This window comes from Numida meleagris, chromosome 1, assembly GCF_002078875.1.
Source record: "Numida meleagris isolate 19003 breed g44 Domestic line chromosome 1, NumMel1.0, whole genome shotgun sequence".
NCBI lineage: Eukaryota > Metazoa > Chordata > Aves > Galliformes > Numididae > Numida > Numida meleagris.
Genome location: NC_034409.1, coordinates 10,766,984 through 10,785,770, shown reverse-complemented (window position 1 = coordinate 10,785,770; position 18,787 = coordinate 10,766,984). Strand labels below are relative to the sequence as shown.

The following is an 18,787-nucleotide window of genomic DNA, read 5'->3' as shown; positions in this document are numbered from 1 at the left end:
ATTTATCTAAAGGGCATGATGGTCCTGCCTCCAGAAAAAGGGTGGTTTCATGGGAGAGGCAGAGCTATCACTCCTTATCTTCATTCTGCCATGGTACCAGAGTCTTAGTTCCAGTATATCAACAAGCAGGATTTCTGCTTTCCAGAGAATTCATGTCAGTGATGGATGAAATCGTGATGCAAATGCAAAGTGTTTTCTCATACAAACTCTAACTGCAACAACTTTGAACAGAATAAGGATGGATGTATGAAGGGAAGGGAGGGAGAATTAACAGTGTAAGCCCTTCATTAATCACTATCTTCCATTTCATTACTAGAAAGACACACTTATCTTTATTTGCACACAGTGAGGTGTCAGAACTTCTGATTCATGCAGGTAATGAAGTACTTTTCACACCTCAGGTGCATCTCTGAGGCCCCAGCTCAGTAACTGGATGAAGAGGGGAAAACACAGAACCTTCTTTTAACCTGATGCCTGCTGCAGCCACAACAATCTGAATGTAAAATGAGACAGTACACTGGGAAATGGAAAACTGTCCTTATCAAAAGCCTTTACCCCAAAAAAGTGCCTAGTCTTTTTATTGAGGAGTGTAACTGAGAACACTCAAAAGATGGTGCCAAAAGGAACAAAATACACATGTTGAGGGAACAGCCAGTTCAAGCGACAGGATAAGGTCTTGGTCTATGTATTTATTCATGCCAGGATCTCAGACACCGCACTTCAATAAAATGGGTAATTGTTAGTCACGTCACTAATTATATCTGATACACAAAAAGGCTTGTGCAACAACACATATCAAAGAGCACTGTGAACTCATCCAGTACAGAAACGGCTCACAGAGAAGCTCTTATTACTGATACCCCTACAATTCTGAAAAAGATGGGGTATTAGAAATGTCTAGGACATTTTTTCCTCTCGTTGCAGTTTTTTAAACATAAAAGATGTGTTGTATAATTACGGCAATAAGTCTATGTAGAGACTTTAGCATTTGCTTGAGACACACAACACAAGGAAAAAATGTAACAAGAAGACAGTGGAATTGTCCAAGATAGCTATTTCTTCTATGAAAAGTAGAGACAGCTAATGATGCACCGAATCTGTAAAAATCCTCTAAGAAAGTTATGATTTTTCTACACTAAAAATCAAATAAGGTGATGGTTCAGATACTTGTCAAATTGAATGAGCTGGGAAAAAGGTAGAGATTAAAGGAGTAAACAAGTTCTCAGGCTTTCTAGCATGCAAGGAACAGTCATGTCTTGTCAGACTTTGTAAAGTTTAGATGACTAGTTCATCCAAGAGTAGGATTACATTAATAAACTTTTCCCTTAAATCTGGGGCCTGATAATTAATTACCTAGTAGACCATGTTCTTATTTACGTTGTCCTATGAGGATACTTTTAGTGACTTCAGAGAACCTACAATCAACAGGCCAAACATCGCCTGTGATTTCAGCTTTATTACAAGAGTTTTCACAAGTCACAGCACATACAATCTAACTCTGGACACAGAAACAATAGAATACATTTTCTTCTCACACTCTTTCAACAGTGGCAGAGAAGCCAAGTCAATTGCACTGCTGCTGACCAAGAGTTAGCATGAAAAAAATCAGGGTTAATGCTTATGTGGCAATGGGCTCTCTACCCATTAAACTCTAGGGAGAGTTTAATGAGTCATGCTTTTATCCCATACTACCTTTAATATCTCTTAAAAAATATTGTATGTTACATTTAATTCATAGCTGATTCAAATATGTCATTTTATACGCAAGATTCATTTTATTATGTCTCCATCTGTTGATTTGTAACAGTAAAAAAACCTGTATACAGAGAAAACAAAGATCTAAAAGCTACCCTCCGATTGTAATTTGTAAATTACTTGTCTTTGATAACAACCAATGATTTAGTTGTCAGTTATACCAAGTGTAATAATACCAACTTCACTACTAAAGAGAAGATTTTTAGTTGACAAAATTCAAGAATTAGTTAAATTTTTAGATCTCCATTGTGAAACAACTGAATTGAGTTTTCACATGGATGGTGCTCAGCTCTTTGTAAATCGGCATCATTTAAGATCTATTAAGCTGTGAAAGCCACAACTCAGTCATTTCTGAGAAAATGTGACCCACAATTTGCTACATATTATGCCACTAAAAATACATTCAATAGATTTCTAGGTGAGTTCTGAAAAAAGTAACAAAAAAACCCCCAATATTTTGCTTTTCTTTCTTCTCAAAAAAAAAACAAAACCAAAAAAACACCAAAACCAGCACTACTCTTTTACTTCATTTTGCAAGTAGCTTTTATTCCACAGACACCACCAAATATTCAATCAACTGTTTAAGCAAAAAACATTGCCTACTGGAATGTCATCAGCACAAAGTCCACCAAATAATAAATGAACTTTTTATTAACTGTGGTAACATTAACATTACAATGAGGGATTGTTTAAAAACAAGTTGTACTGCTGTTGCTCAAGAGCTCACAGAAAACGGTTCTCAGTTCCTTTATTTCTCCTTGAGGGTAACCACAGGGGTTGCATTAAATCTTTTTAAATATGTTGACAGTTGAATGTGTGCTGCTGTTGCTCTGGTGACATTTTATGCTTTTTAATTGTCATTAATGAAGCTGACTGATACTTTCTTAAAAGTGCTTTACGTGTTCTAGTAATTTTATGACAAAAAGAGAAACAAAACCGTCTGCAAATTAGCCTTGATCCGCTCGTCTTATGGAATTTTCATGGTAGACAATGGGAGAATCTGCATGGGAAATATCTGCTTGGCCAGATATTTTAGGTAGGAATGCATGAAACGTTCCCAGTAAACTGTGAAATTATCACTTGATTTTGAGTCTCCATATAAATTCAGAGTTCAAAGATGTGCTTGAATATATTTTCAAAAATAAGTAGAGGAAATACTTTGACAGATTCAGAACCTTATGTTAAAACGGCACAGCCCAGCTCACATTAGGGTTGCAGTAAGGTCGAAAATGTAAATGGCAGCTAGAATAAAAATGAAAGTTTGACACTATCCTGGCATCTCATAACTCTACTGTTATTATGATAATACTCCCACCAGCCTTGAGAAAGGCTTGACGCTATAGAGACTGAAAGAATCAGCTCCCAATTATCTGTTCAGAAACATGTAGTAACAAAGAGAAATGCGTGTAATTTGAGAAATAGCAGGCATGATGCTTGATAGTTCATAAACATATAAGGTAAGTCATTTGCTATGAGGAGAAAATAAATTATGGTTCTTTACATTATGATGCACGATTTAACTAGATTAGGGAAGATCTATTAAGGGGCAAGAAGCTAGAAGAGGTAAGAGGAGGAGGAATGGTGTAGGGACATGTGCTGAGTCCTTCCCTATCGCCGGTTCCCCAGCTCCCACATGCTCAATGGTAACCCAACAAACAATTCCAACACTATTGCAGCTGCTGCACAACAGGCTTCACATCTTTGCAATTTAAGAACCAGAAAAAGCTGGAGCCACCTTTCTACGACTGAAGCAGCTCGTCAGATGTAGCACAAAATTGATGGCCTGAGCCATTACAGTTAAACAGGCCAATTAAGTTATGGTAAATCACTCCAAGCAAACTGAGAATCCCGTCACCTGATTCTCTATAGGTCTGGTGCTGAATGTAACCACATATACCTGTGCAAAGCATGCAGCTCAGCTCCAGGCTGACTTTTTCTTTTATCTGAGTGAACGGCTATGCACAGTGCAAACAAAATCAGGCCTAGGAGCTCTGCATGACACAGGAATTTTCAAGACTCTCAGGGTGCAGACAGCAGTAAGTTCCACACTCATGTCAGACGTACATTTAACAATCTCAGCTAAGTCATGAACTACATTTTAATTAGACAAGAGGCTAAGCTTTTGATTTCAAAAATAGAAATTAGGGTTGCAGTCCTTCACCCATTGAAGTTAATTGCAAAATCCCTATTATCAGGCTCTTGAGGTATTACCCAGGCTTACTTTTTAATTACAGTTGATTCTTAATGAAGTAGATGGCAAAGAGAAAGCAGCCCATGATTCAAACGATTCACATTTTTATCTTTCTTGATGAACAACAGAATAGGTCAAGATACTTGCTGGATTTTCCCATGAGAAATGCTGTGATGTGAATAAGCTCAATTGACTTGATCCTGAAGGAGCAGGTTAGCTTTGAAAAGCATCACTCATTTTCTCCTCCTGTACACATTCTACCCCCAAAACTTAAGCACTGTAATTACTGACACTAAGCCAAATCCAATTCAGAACTTGAAAAATATCATGTAAGTATCCTAAGCTTGAATGACTTGTCTTTATTGTCTAATGTCATTTAAAACATAAGGAGCCCTAATTATAGTTTTATTTTCAAATGATGAACTTTAAAAGAGTGACAATTCTCCATAAAAACCTGACAACTTCTCAGGACGTGGAGACAGCCAATAACTTGATATTTCATTGTGATTTAGAAAAAATAAACTATGAAGCCACTTATACAGAAAGACTGTTATCACATTTAGCAAAAGAACAATGCAGTGTTTTACCTTTTTCCTCTTATTTTACTATCTCTGTAAATAAAGATTTAAAGAACAGCAGCTCTTACTACTGGTAGGACCATTATCTTGTTGTACACAAGAACCTGTGAACTCTCATTTCACGTAATGAAAATTCTTCTTTACCTTATGGAAATCAGGTTTAAAAAATAAACTTACTGTTTTTATATTGTATGAAAAGATCAGTCTTATATTTCGGACATTACTTGACATGTTATAAAATGCCTATGTAATTTCTTACTTCTATGTCTTTGACAGGTCCATTTAAAAAAATGATTTTAATATATATACACACATTTTTGGAAAAAGTCTGAATGCTGAAATAAGTATTGGGGAAATTTAAATGTCCATTTTAAGATAATCAGAAAGTATCACTAGATCTAGGTAACACTTACTACTTTCACTGAAAAAGATTCTCAGTTCTACTCATGCAAAGCATTGCTTTAAAAAAAACAAGGACATGGAACAAACCATGCAACTCGTGTATAAGATATTCTAGGATTAATCTGTAATCAATGCACCCCTCTGTGACACAGAGCTGACACAGCTCGTTTCAGAGGAAGGAGGGACAATCTCCTTTCAAATCAGGACAAACGAAGGTTTCACTTTACCTGGTCATTATTTTTTTCCTGAATCCCTAAACTTTTTTTTTCCCCCCTCCTACGGGTGACACTACCCAGGCTAAAAACACTTGCCCATTATTACAATTCTTTCACAAAATTGAATGGGAAAAACCTGAGCGCTTCCTACCCCACACTCCAAAGGGAGATCAGGGGAAACCTAGATTACTGTCAAGGCTACTGTGGACAGAATGTGCAGCTCTGAACCAGCCTGCCTTATATAACTGTGACAAGCCTGCAAGTGCAGCACATAATCATGTCCAAATTTGCTTCTGGATTGAGCTGTGTAGAATCAGTATCATCTATATTAAATCACCATTACTTCCACAAAGAAAGGAAATTCCCACCTGCTTCTTCATTTGGCAGCTCCCTCTTGGAACATCAGTTTTACCATTGCCTTTACTGGAACTATGCCAGTCAGCATGGTTAAACATTTGAGCACTGAGCTCAAACACTTAGAGCCCTACGCTTACAACATAAAACACCTTGCAGTTATTCAGTCTATTTCACATTTGCAGAAGGTCTAACTTGGCAGGTCTCATTCCAATACCTCTCTGACCCAACAGCACATAGTTATAACTGTTGCTGTGAATAGCAGTTTGAATTGCTTCCTAACTATAGTGATTGTCAAAATGGTACTTCAAAGATTGATCAGAGCATGCAGACTATGCCCATGGCAGGGCATGGCAGCTGCAGGCCAGCCTCACGCTTTCAAACCATACAGCTCATCTGAGTAGACCCTATCAACACGGAGAACAGTGAGCCACCATGCCTTGAAGACAATCCCAGAAAATGGAAAAGGTTGAGGAAAGCAAATGCCTTCGAATTTAGCAACAAATTCTGCTCAAATTTAACAAAACTGGTAAGCCAGTACATTCTCAATACATACATTCTCAAGTGGTGGCTAAAGTACCACATGATGGCTAAAATCAGCATTTAAGCGAGGGCTAAATGCTAGAATAAGCTACCTTGCTATTAAAGTAATATTGAAGTAATTGGATTAATAAGGTGTTGCTCATCACTTCAGAAATAAACACACATTTCTTTTGAAAACAATTATTTCAATTACTTGTTTACAGAATGCAGGCATCCATAATTGTAAAATGCTAAGTACACTCAACACATTTTATGAAGTGTGCGAAAATCACTGTGTTGCCAGAGGACTCTGTCTTGCAAACTATCTTAGTCAACCTTCAAGCAGCTTCATTTTCAGAGTGTAAATCTTGGCACCAACTAAAAGCAACTAAACTTATTAATGGTTTCTATTACATGACATGTACCTCACGTACATTGTCTTTCCAAAGACAAATAAATAAAATCTTCAGCTGTTACTAAGTCATTATAAATTTTAAATAAATAAATGTATTATTATTTGTGTATGCATAGTAGCAATGAATTTCAGGCGAGAATCACATTTAGACTGACAGGTACCTCAACAACACAAACCAAAAATAGTAATTGTGGACACAGACTAAATAGACAATTTCTACTTAGTTATTGAACTGAAGGTGGAGAAGAAAACGTTCAATCATAACACAAGAAGTTTATCTTCTTTCTTACCATTAAATGTTAAAAACACCCTTGCTTGAGGCTGGGAAGATCCTTTCACACTGCTAAAGTAAATAAATATCCCAATCACCAGGTGCAGTGCAAGTGCCATCTCTTCAGATTTGCAACTTAATATCCAAGAAATGAAACCTGAAAGAAACAGAATTGGCATGCATGTTGTTACACAATTTTGTGGAGCAAAGACAGCACTACAGAACAATCTGTGCTAAAATGCTCTGCCATCTGATGCCATAATATATGATAATATGAAGGAGGTAGAGCACTTCTGTTTTTTTCTTTACAGATCTGAAAATGGTTTTCTCCAGCTGTGTTCTGTGCTGGCATAATGAGAGCTCTCTGCTGTTAGTATGAACCTGCAGAGCCTTAGTTTTGGCTACAGAAGACTACAGCACTAGATTCAGATTATTTAAATAAAGACAATTCCACCTGCTGGAAAAATAATTATACTAAATGTCAAGGCAGAGCAAAGCAAGGACAGGAGATAAAGTTTCACGAATGAAAAGCTGGCTGATATTTTTAGACCTCTCTCCTTAGTTAACATCATATTTGATCTCTTTTTTTTTTTTTTTAAACATTTGAAATCAAAGGTGTTTGGAAATGAGCTTTGAGTTGAGTGCTCTAATAGCCCTCTGTACCCTCTTTTAAGATGAAATCCTGAATATGTACGACACTAATCTCAAAAGCATTGAAACCAAAAGTATTTCAACATGCTTGAAACTATTAATCAACATTTGCTTTTTGGACTAGCTTCTTTTGGGATATTTAATTTCTCTCTTAGACTTTTACAGAGCACTAGAACTGCCCTGTGTTGGATAGCATGTAAACACTTGATACTTGGGCTACTCCTCCTATACATCTGCTGAATCTACATTCACTTTATAGGGTGAAGCTGTTGAGAATACTGAGCTCTTCAGAGAACAGTAAACAATCCAAAACAAATCTGCACCATTTCATAGGTCAGGAAGACTCATAATGGGCTTGAGCTCGCTGGAGTCAGTGTCACTTCCTACCAATTCCAGTTGACTTTGGACTAGACCCATAAAACCCAAATATTAGTAACTGAATACTGTGCAACTATGACACTCATAAACTGCATCTCTCCAAAAACTGTGAAGTTCAGATTTTATTTTACCTATGAGAACAACTTTGATCATGGTGTCAATGACGTTCTTCAGCTCAGATTAGTTTTCTTCATATATATATATTATATGTAATATATATATAAAATTTTCTTTTTGGCATCAACAGCCTTTCTACTGGACAACACCTATTGGTTGATCAGGTGATATATTTAGTTCTATGGAAAACAGCAGTACCTTGAAGGACACAAGTCCAAAGGCCAGAAGATACCTTTGAAGTCTATATATTTCTTTAATGAGTGTTGTTGTTTGTGCAATCACTTTACACTTCTTTACCTCAGCTCTAGCACTGCAGTCCCTCCAGTGGAAGATAGTATTTCTACATCTTTGTTCACTGAGTCTCTTCTGAGATTCACACCTTTTGTAAAAGAACTGGCTGTAACCATCCTATCATGGCAGGAACCATCTGTCAGGCAGGAATTACTTTAGGTCAGCACAAGTTCGGGCTGGATCCACATCACTAAGAGGTAAAAGCTCTGTATCTTATTACCAGCTCTGTCATTCCCTATCCACGTAGTGTAATTCATTTTTAAAGGCTTATTTCTGCATTAGACGTTTACACTAAGTTGGTGTGGGATGAAGAGAGCGTGCAGGAGGGTACAGCTCTGTAGCCCACAATGTACCATGCCTTGCCCAGTTAGCTCTGGAGTACTGAGAAGTGCATTCAGACCAGGTGATGCTACCACTCTGCTAACTGACAAAAACACTAGTGTCAGAAATTTTCCAGTCACAGATTTGGTCTACAAAAGAAACATATCCATTATGGCCCACTTCCAAATTATTTCTAAAGGTCTGTTCACTAATAAAATGATAGCTGAAGAGTTTAGCCAAGAATAATTATTAAACAAGCTTTGTGAACTCCAACATTAATGCTGCTTTGTGGGCTCTAAATTCAAAACCTTGCAACCAGCCCATGGGATACTCTTTAACTTAGCCCTCTTCTAAGAGAGAAAGGCCAGTAAATCCTGATAAGATTGCTTTGTCAGGCCAAAACAAATAGCCAATCACACTGAACATGTAATTTAACAGATGCAATGGGATTAGTATTTTACAGTAGTAGCACTTTGCTTTCTTTGCAACAGAGATGAAAAGTCCGAGGAACAAGCATGTGGCTTTCTCTCTTCCCTTAAATGATACTGTAAGAAATAATACTAATAAAAAATAAACCTTTCAGCAGTCTCTCCCTCCCACTCTTATGCCTCCTGCCAACTCCGGTGCAATCAGCTACAGGAGTGAAACATTACTACATTTCATTGCTCAAATCATACATCTTCACCATTCACACAGAAGTGACAGGCAAATTTAAGACTGAGACCGTAAGCAGCATGGTTCCTACCCAGCTGTTAGACACATAAATAATAAATGCATACCATGCCACAAAGGTGTCTCAGGGTGCCTGACATGTCAGTAACCTAATGGCAATATGTTAGATTTCAGAGATTTTACACACCTAGTAACTAAGCAGAAACTCACTGCAGGTTTGAATCTCTATTTGGGCTTATATCCCAGCTCTGAATTTATCTCAGTAAGTCATGATACTATATTCAGCATGTCCCGTGCACATGATCTGTGCTGACAGCACACAGACCTCAAATCTTTTCAAGTCCTCTTAAATAATCTTTTAGGACAGACAAAAAGCAATATCTAATTCCATTACTGTCTATGTTTGCTGTTGGACCCTACTCAAGCTGCAAACAAACCAGCAAAGCACTACTGGAGCGCTGAAGCTTTCCTGTCAGAGAGGTGGCTTCCAGCACACTGCTTTGCTTTGGAAAGTATTACGCAGCTTTGCTGTAAGCGCCGCACAGGTGTCATCTGCTGCAGCCTCACTCTCACCCTGACATCCCATAAGGAAAATCGTTCACCAGAAGAAAAAGAAAGAAAGAAAGGAATAAAAAGGAAAACCTCAAATCCAGACTATGCTAGTCCAGAAAATATTACTTTAACTATCTGTGAACAGTAGGAAAATTCAATTATCAAACACATTTCACATTTATTACAGCAGAGAAAGAGAACTTTCAATCATGCTTACCCAGCTATTGGAGGAACCAGTAATACAGATTTCTATCTGGTTTCTATCAGTTTATGGGCTCCACTCCTGTTACCAGAACGTTTTAATTCCAAACCTGGCTCACGGTGGGGAGGGGAAATAAAATAAAAACACATAAAGAAAAGTCTCTCTTCCTCGTGGTTGCAAAGGTACTCCCAGTTCCTTTGTAAAATAATCCTTAAGGCACCGGGAGCGCTTCTCCCCAGCCCTCAATGAAGCACCTAGAAGTGAATGGAAAGTGGCCGCGCGGTGACGGTGAAGGCTCCGGTTTCCAGTTACAGCGCTGCCCGGCCCTCGCCGCCGCGCTGAGAGGCGAGGCACGGCGGTGCATCATTAGCTGAGCAAATAGGGGCTGGAGCTCATAAATAATGCCGAAGCCACACCCCACAGAGCGCGGAGCCGCCGGCCCGCCCGCCCTAGGCTCCGCTTGGCAGCGCAGAGCGGGCGCGCAGCCTGATCACTCGGGGCGGGTTCGCGGCGCAATAAAAGGTTTTTGAGAGAGCAGCGCCCGGCTTGTCCCGGGAGCGAGGCGGCAGCAGGTTGTTCTCCAGTTCTTCCACCCGCACGCACCCGCGTATGTCGCGCGGTCGCGGAGCTCTCCGGAGGGAAACTCGCCGGGAAAGTTTCTTCCCCTCGGTGGTGCGGGCCGGCCCGGGACTGCCGGTGTGCTGCTGCGGGTTCCGGGCCGGGGGAGAGCGGCCCCGGGCTGCGAGCGGGACGGTGCGGGGCAGCCTTCGGGGCAGGCCGGTAGATGTCACTGTGAAGAGAGGGAAAGAGGCAGGGTTGTGGGGAGGAGGGAACCAGGGCATGCCCAGCGCCGGACAGCGGGATTTCTTTTTTTTTTTTTTCTGAATTATTTCCTCTATTTTAAACTTAAAATTAAAAAAAAAAAAATATATGAGAAAGAGGCGTTAGTGCAGCGGTTAGATTCGTAGCTCAGTCTCCTGATTGTACCAGGAGGTTTTCCCCAAGCTTTCAGAATCTTTTCCCCGGTTTAGGAGACTGGGAGTGGCTCGGTTTTGCCTGAGGTCCTGAACTATTGCTTCTTGTAGACTTTCCGGTTTTGTTGTTGTTTGGTTCTTTTTTATTTTCGTGGGGTTTGTGCTCCCAGGGAGCAGACAGCTTTGAAAACTTAACCAAGATGTTTTGAAAATGGGAATTGCAGCACATCTCCATTAAAGCCTGTAGGATGTTCCAAACAGTGGTATTTGAGTTCTAGGCCATTTGGTAGCCAAGGCCTGTGGAAAGATTTTCCTAATTTTTTTCCTTTTTTGAGTACATTCTGTTCTGGTTTGACCTGCGGGATGAACACTTCTTCTGAATCAAGATTTCCACTTTGCAGGAGAAAGTGTTCAATGATCCAGCTGAGGACTGCACAGCTGAGTGCTATTGCAGCAGTACTTCAAAGGAGCACATCTCTGAGTACTTAAGGAGCCTTGTCCTACAGGCAGAAATACGTTAACAAGTAAACAAGGACTCAAAGTGAATCTGTGCACACAATCAAGTTACAGCTTTGTTCCCAGCTATTACAGTCTATAGCCTTACTAACCAAACCAGCTAATAATACTAATGCATTGTAGCCAAGGTACTCTGCTCTTACTGGGCAAGTTTAGTCCATGCATGTGGATGGATGTCTGTGGCCAGTCTACAAGCCACTTCGTAAAAGCTCACCTATGTGTGTTGGGGTCACACTGTTCAGAAAGCTTCTTCCTCGGGCTTCAGTGCCAGCCTAGCATTAGTATTTTCTTCAACAAGAAACTACTGCATTATGACACATCCATAATCCCAGAGAACCTGAAAAGACGGGATACTTCTTCCTCTGGAGAGAAGCATCAGATTTGCAGCTGATTCCCAAAAAGAACGGAGTATAGAATTTTTAAAAAGCTTTACTCACTTCAGATCACATTTTGAGGACAAACTAGTTGATGCCACCAGATGAACTAACTCTCCAGATCCTTGCTGTTGTTGTTCTAGTTCTGCTCAATACAAGGAAACTATGCCAAAATGCATGGACATTTGCTGCCATTGAGAGCTGTTAAACTAAACCACCAGGGAGTTTGTTCATTCAATGGCCAGGCAGTGTGGCTGTGAACATGATGCTGCTCATCCTTGCGATGTGCTAATGTCCAAATGCCTCAGTCTGACAGCAGCAACCTGGCAAGAGGAGAAGTCACTTGTCTGCTTTGGAAAATCCCCACAACTAAGTGCAATTAGAGATCACCACACCAAGCAGCAGAAGTGAATCAGCTAACTCAGTATTCTCTCTTGCTGTGGTCTGTGCAGGCTGATTCAGAGGAGAGTGCACAGAAAACCACAAAGCAAATATATCAAATAACTTCTCTGAAAGTAGATTTTTTTAGTAGAATTTTAGTAGGTGGCAGTGCCAGTCAAAGAAAAAGAACAATGGTACTACAAAATAACCAACTGTGAAAACTATGGTGATTGTAACCATCCTTCCGAAATACTTTTTTTAGCCTTTAAAAAAAAGTTTGACAGTTCTACTTTTTCTTCTCAAAGTTCAGAAGAAAAATTCTGTAGTTAAGATCACAAACACATGTTCCTAATAAGGCATCCTTAGGAAAAGACAACAAAATACTCAGGCATGAATCAACGACAGCATTAGTTCAACTCACTTGTATTTGTCTGTAATTTGGTATATATGAATACCAGGGAGCCATCTGGCTATCTGCGTTTCTTTTTCATATGTGCTAGCTATATCAGAGATAAAAAGGTAGAATGGAACACTGAAGAAAATTATGGGGATTTCCGACACTCCCTCAAGGACTTTGGATTTTATAAAATAGTAAATGAACTACAAAGAGACAAACACAAAACTTTAATCTGTGAGATACCATCATACTTGTATATCTGTTAGGCAAATCAAGAGTATGCTAATTTGAAAAACAAAAAGCAAATTGAGACATGAATAAGCATGCCATATTGATTTATTTGTATTTAACGTGCATATGTGCAGGTCAGAGCAAGATAATTAACTTTAAAAAGTAGTTTGAACTTCACAGCTGGGCTGAGTGAAATGGTTAAAGTTTTACTTCAAATGTTTTCTAATAGCATGCATTAGCTTCAAGCAAAACTCATGGAATGGAAATTACTTTTCCAAACCATGAGGTGGGGTTTCAGTATCTACTGGCACAAATCAGCCCTATGAGTGAAATGAAAAGTATGCAAGACACTTGCTTTCCAGGCTGTGTATTTTACGGGCTAACATGGGGATGAGGACAATTAAGTTCAGCTCAGCTTTGCAGCTGATTTTTAATTATTGATATATGCACAAAGCAAGCAGAGTGCTGTAGGGTTTGCTTCTTCTCCTGATTTGGTGCACGTGGGTTTTATAACTGCATGAAGTCAAGGGCAGAGTCAGGCCCTTGCTCTCAGCTTAGGAATTGGAGCAGTTCTGACCCCACAGTGCGATCTGAGCAGGCAAACACTCGTGGCCAAAACAAGCAGATGCTGATTTTGTTGTATCTGTGCATGGTATTTGCTTCTTACCCAAACAAATTATCCTCATGGACTCAGGCCTAGCTTTAGACCTAAACACTAACTGAAGCCAGGAAGAAGAAAGTCAAGGGTAGATCTGAGCTTTTACTTTAGGTTTTGGTTTGGTGTTTGGCTTTTATGTTTTGTTTTTTGTTTGTGTTTTTCTTCCCCACTTAGGTTTTAAGCTCCTGAAAAAGTGAAAAAATATTGGAGGCAGTAGGAGCACAAGGATCACAGCTTTAAAAGATGAGAGCAATGCAGATGGTGGAGGAAGAAGACAGAAATCTCCTAAGACACAGGTTGAATGGTAAAGACGGCGTGGTTGAAAAGAGTCAGGTAATTTCTCTGTATCTGCAATAACTAGTCATTAACAAGAGGTTCAATATCCAGTTTCTGCTTTGAACACATGCACAAACTTATTACTCAAGCAAGGCCAGATGTTAACTATTATACAAAAAAATACAGTAAAGATATTAAAGTGACCATCAAATGTGATCCAGTCCCTATTTAAAAATCAGCAGAATTGCATATACTGTGATGTGCATTTTCTAAATGATAAGAGAAAATGGTATTAAGTTCACTTTCTTCTGTCTTCATGTATGAGTATCAAATCCCCTTACAGAAATACACAGTCATTAGGTAATCCAATTAGTTCATGTTTGCTTCTTCCACTGTAACAAGAACTGAAGAAATTGTGAAATGCATCAGCAGATTATTTTAGGAAAGCTATTGGATTTTTGTTTTGAAGGTGTGCTAATATGAATTGCGCTTTATATTTTTATTCACAACAAATCATCCAGAGATTGCAAGAAACATTAAAGCTGTTGGTGATACTTCTGAATGATCAGAGATGGCGTGAGGTCTTTAGGCATAATGTGTCCTGACTGGTCAATGGGCTTATTCACATGGGTCAAACAAGGACTGCTCATGAAGAGCGAGGCTTCATCGCAAAGGTCAAAGCCTTATAAAACCTCTGGAATGTAACTAATAATATGCTGTCAGACTGAATTCACCAAACAGTTTGCTTTTTACTGCTTTATACTCAATGAAAGTTCATTTGCAGGAGACAATTTGTCTTTTCATAGTTTAAGAAAAATATGGTACTTACGAACAAGATCAGTGAAGCCATATTCATGAAGCACTATTATGTGTCTGGGAAAGGGGCAAACATGCTCTTATTTTGATAAAACTCCAGTTGTGTCCAGTCAGATTGACACAGCTCTGAATAGCTTCCCTGGAAGTCATTGTGCCAGCACTTCACAGTGAGCTCTGTCATAGAATTGTAGAATATCTTGAGTTGGAAGGGACCTATTGTGATTTCTTTAAGGTCATCATCAAACAAGTACTTCTGTGTCTGTACAAAAGATGTAAGCTGATTCTGGTATGCTACCAGGCCTTCATGGCCATCCCTCTTCAGTGAAGCAACCACATTACTGCTGTTTGTAGGAGAGGCACAGCCTTTTGGTCAGATTTTCCACCTTTTAGCAAGTATGACTAAATGAGGTCAGTGATATAACTGGAGCCGCTCTGCTTAGACAAAGATGGATTTTAGCTTTTAACAAATAAAGCAAGTTGTCATTATTTGGACTTAATAAGTGAATTAATAAGAATATGCATTAGGAAGACTTGAATGAAAAGGGATGATCCTTGACGCGGTAAGGATGGCTTCAGGCCAAGTAAGCTATGAATACAAACACAAGTGCATAGAGGATGTAATAATGTGCTTGTTGTCTGTGTGTTGGAGAACTTGGAATGAAGGTCTTGTGGTGTGAGGAGATCTACGAGGCCACAGGGAGAGAAGACAGGAGCTGCAGTGGAGAAGCTTTTTAACCAAACAGGAAAACAGAGGTAGGAGGATTAGGGAGAAGAGATTAATACCGAATAGAGGAGGCCAGTGACAGCACCTTGGATGTCATGGCAGCTTCCAGTGTGAGCTGCCACTCCCCAGCTGGTGCTTGATTTGTTGTTACATGCTTAAGGGCTCACATCACTTCCTCTCACTTTTGGAAGGAGGTTTTGGAAGGGTAGCTTTTTTGCCTATGATTCAGCTGTTTCACTGTTTATAGAGCATTACGTGAATCACTGGTTGGCAAAAAAAAAAAAAAAAAGAAAGAAAAAAGAAAAAAAGCTTATGGTTTCATTCGTCTTAGGTTTGAAACACAAAACCTGGTTATATAAAACCTGTCCCAGAAGCCTTATTACAGAAAGCTACCTATCTCCCATCTGGTCCCAGATAATATTCCAATCCAGTCCTGTTTCCCACCATCAAATGAAAAGTAATGACTGCACACCTTGCAGTCTTCAATTTATTTTGTTCTCTGTAAGTACAGACTAAGGTACTGGTGGTATTTGTTAGCTAATTTCTTACTGCATGTTGTCTGGATACTGAAAACTGTTACTTTAGAAGAGGAGTGTGCAGGGCAGAAGGACCTCTCTGCAAATGCCTTGTCCTCTGAACATGTCCTGTTGAACATTGTCCCTGCTACTTTCCTAAGGAAGTTTTTCTCATGCAGAGAGAAGTTAAAGAACTTATCTCCAGATGAAAGAAAAGCAAAGCTACTGAAAAAGATCATAACTTAATCTGTGCATACTAAACAGAGCATAGTCTGGAACAACCTGAATAATGCACATTGTTCCCTGGAGATATCAAGGGTCTGTGTGTATGGATCAGAGGACACAGAGTCCCCAGGGATGTTTCTTTCTTTACTCTTCAAGCTCCTTTTGCATTATACCCTAGCTGTTACTAGAGTCAGGATCTTAAACTAGATCTCTGTTCTTAATTTTTCTTAAGTAAGCAGTGGTAATTTTCATGCAAATCCAAAGCTCTCCATAAAGGAAAAGGGGGAAAAGATCAAGATAACCATGGTGTTCAAGTTCTAATTCTTGACTCAGTGTTAAGGAAGGCATTCCTGCTTCCAGCAGTGTTCTTTTCTGTTTCTTAAAAGGATATATTGTTTGCTATGAATCAAAGTTTGTCCTGGAATCAGCATGATGCAGTTGAAATTGTATTGATGTTTTAGCTCTACTCTTGATCATTATATTGCTTTGTTATACAGATACCTCTGCATTCTTCTAAGGTCCTAAAGGCGATAAAATGGAAGCTCTAGTCTTTGTCATGTTCTGTGCTGTACACTTGATCATGTGAACGCTTTTCTCCCTTTGTCATAGGTATTCGTTTAATACTTTCCAGATGCTTGTTATTCACAGGGACTTGAGCTTCTGCTTTCCTCTCCCCTTTTTATTTTCCACTATCAATGCAATAGATGTTTTGAAAGGCTCTTCAACAGTGCTTTTTCAGAATGAGAAGTTATCATATTTTAGTCACCAAATCCTTTCTTGAAAGCCATCCCATTATATTCACCAGAATATGTGGCCTAAAACGCATGAGCAAACTCTTGGCTTGGATAGTGAAAGCCTATGATATCAGAGTGTGTTCAGTGGAGTCTGAGAGAGTCTGCAGACTTCTTTGTACTTTTTTAGGCCCTAGGACAGTCCAGATATGGGCTAATTTAAAACAACATTAAGTCATCAGCTTAAAATCAAAATTTATTCTTTAAAAAAGAAGGGCTGAGAAGAATCATAGGTCATAGCATATTCCCTATCATCTTATTTGTCATAATAGATTAAAATGTGATTTCTGCCTATTATTTTATTAATTGTCTACTCGGCACAGGCTTTATGGAACTCCTAATGCAGAAGAAATACAGCATCATATAATAGAGCATTGTGAAATAAGTCTAAGAATTTTCTAGCATACTGACATTTCTATTACTTTAATTTTGCTCTTGGCTTCTTATTGAAAGAATCACAATTTAAAGTGAGTCTACATTTAATTTTTTCTCTCAGAATATAAACAGTCCATTAAATATTTATCTTTTTTTTTATCTGCCTCTCTCTGGAACATCTGTTAATTGAATCTTTATTTGAATCTGTTAGCAGTATTTTGTTTTAAGTCAAGAAGACAAAAAAAAGTCTATAGCTCGGATGGCAGCCAGAACACAGTACCTTCTCCACTATTATAACTTTATATGTTTAATCACTGTCAATTATTCAAATTCAATTAGGAGGAAGAAAAAAAAAAAAACAGAAGAAAAACAGAATAGTTACAAAATATTTCTTAAGAGCTTTTCTATTTGCCATTTTTAACATTTAAAACACTTCGTACAAATTTATCTTAATGTACTTCCAAAGAATTGGGAAATTGAAGATAAACATTTTCAGTAATGTTTCGCCACAATGTTGTCTGTTTATTCCTTAGAGTTTACTTATATTACAAACACTTCCAGAAATCATTGAAGACCTTGTCAACATCAATGAATAATATATGCATGGTCTTTATATATTTTTTAACTTCGGAATTGGCAAAGAACTCATCAGAATATACTGAAATGAGTGTCTTACCCTAATTATCAAAAAAGTGCTTCTGTAACTCAAATGTCGCAGAAGTGAAAGAAGTATAAAGAAAAACAAAAAGCCTGACTGTTTTTGACCATAGTATCATGCACAGCATATTTTTCTTTCTCTTTTTCTTTCCAAGATAGTATTTTTTTTCTGAACATAAATTCATAATGTTTATGATCTTAGAACTAATACATTGGAAAAAATCTCTAAATTTTGCCATGAGAAGGCATTATTGCAGTATTATTTGCGGTTGGACTAGATGGTCTTGAAGGTCTTTTCCAACCTGAGTGATTCTATGATTCTATTCATGCACTTAGAACAGAAAATACTTCTCAACGTTAACACACATATTCTAAGAAATGGCAATTCTTTACACTCATGTACCAATAATAATAAGTAATGAGTAATAAATATATAGACCTCTTTAATTAGGAATACCTTAAATGAGTTACTGAGACTGGTTTAGTTCCATGTCTTTGTATTTTCTTTCTGGTTAGTCTGAAAATGCAAGGCCAAATAAGAGGCAGAGTACTTCTGCAGTTCAGATATTACCACAGAAGGCAAAGGCATAAGCTGGTGTTTTGACTTGCGGATGCAATTGAGAAAGTATGCCGAGGCAGAGCTGATGTGAAGCACTTGTTTATGCACTCCATGCAAGTGGAAGTTACAGATGCATTCAGGTGCTTCCCTTGAAACAAGCAGCAAAACAGCAAAAAAAAAAAAAAAAGGGCATTTAAAATGTTATAATGAAAACAGATCTAATGTAAAGGAGAGCATGTGTGAGACAGAGGGGATGAATTCTCGAACCTGATCCACAAGTTTTTGATGAGTGACATTGGCTGTGAGAACAAAGAATGCAGAGATGCACTGTATCAAAATGCAGACACGAAGAAGCTTTGTCATGGAAAAAAAAGTTCTCTCTTCCCTTCGCACCAGAAATTTTAGGGTAGAAGTTAGATTCCAAAACATGC

At 38.5% G+C, this 18,787-nt stretch overlaps 1 protein-coding gene and 1 long non-coding RNA gene across 2 annotated transcripts in view; one reads left to right on the top strand and one right to left on the bottom strand.

Moving 5' to 3' along the window:
* The window catches only part of SEMA3C (semaphorin 3C), a 123,630-nt gene extending 113,386 nt beyond the window's left edge, over positions 1 to 10,244 (bottom strand). Inside the window, exons 1-2 of the mRNA XM_021384467.1 lie at positions 9,903 to 10,244; positions 6,723 to 6,860 (exon numbers count right to left, since the gene is read on the bottom strand). Coding sequence (XP_021240142.1) covers positions 6,723 to 6,822 — 100 coding nt within the window. The 5' untranslated portion in view covers positions 6,823 to 6,860; positions 9,903 to 10,244. The remainder of the gene's footprint in view (positions 1 to 6,722; positions 6,861 to 9,902) is intronic.
* LOC110392320 overlaps positions 10,433 to 18,787 on the top strand; it is a 30,010-nt gene continuing 21,655 nt past the window's right edge. Inside the window, exons 1-2 of the long non-coding RNA XR_002434306.1 lie at positions 10,433 to 10,667; positions 11,263 to 13,751. This is a non-coding gene — a long non-coding RNA (uncharacterized LOC110392320). The remainder of the gene's footprint in view (positions 10,668 to 11,262; positions 13,752 to 18,787) is intronic.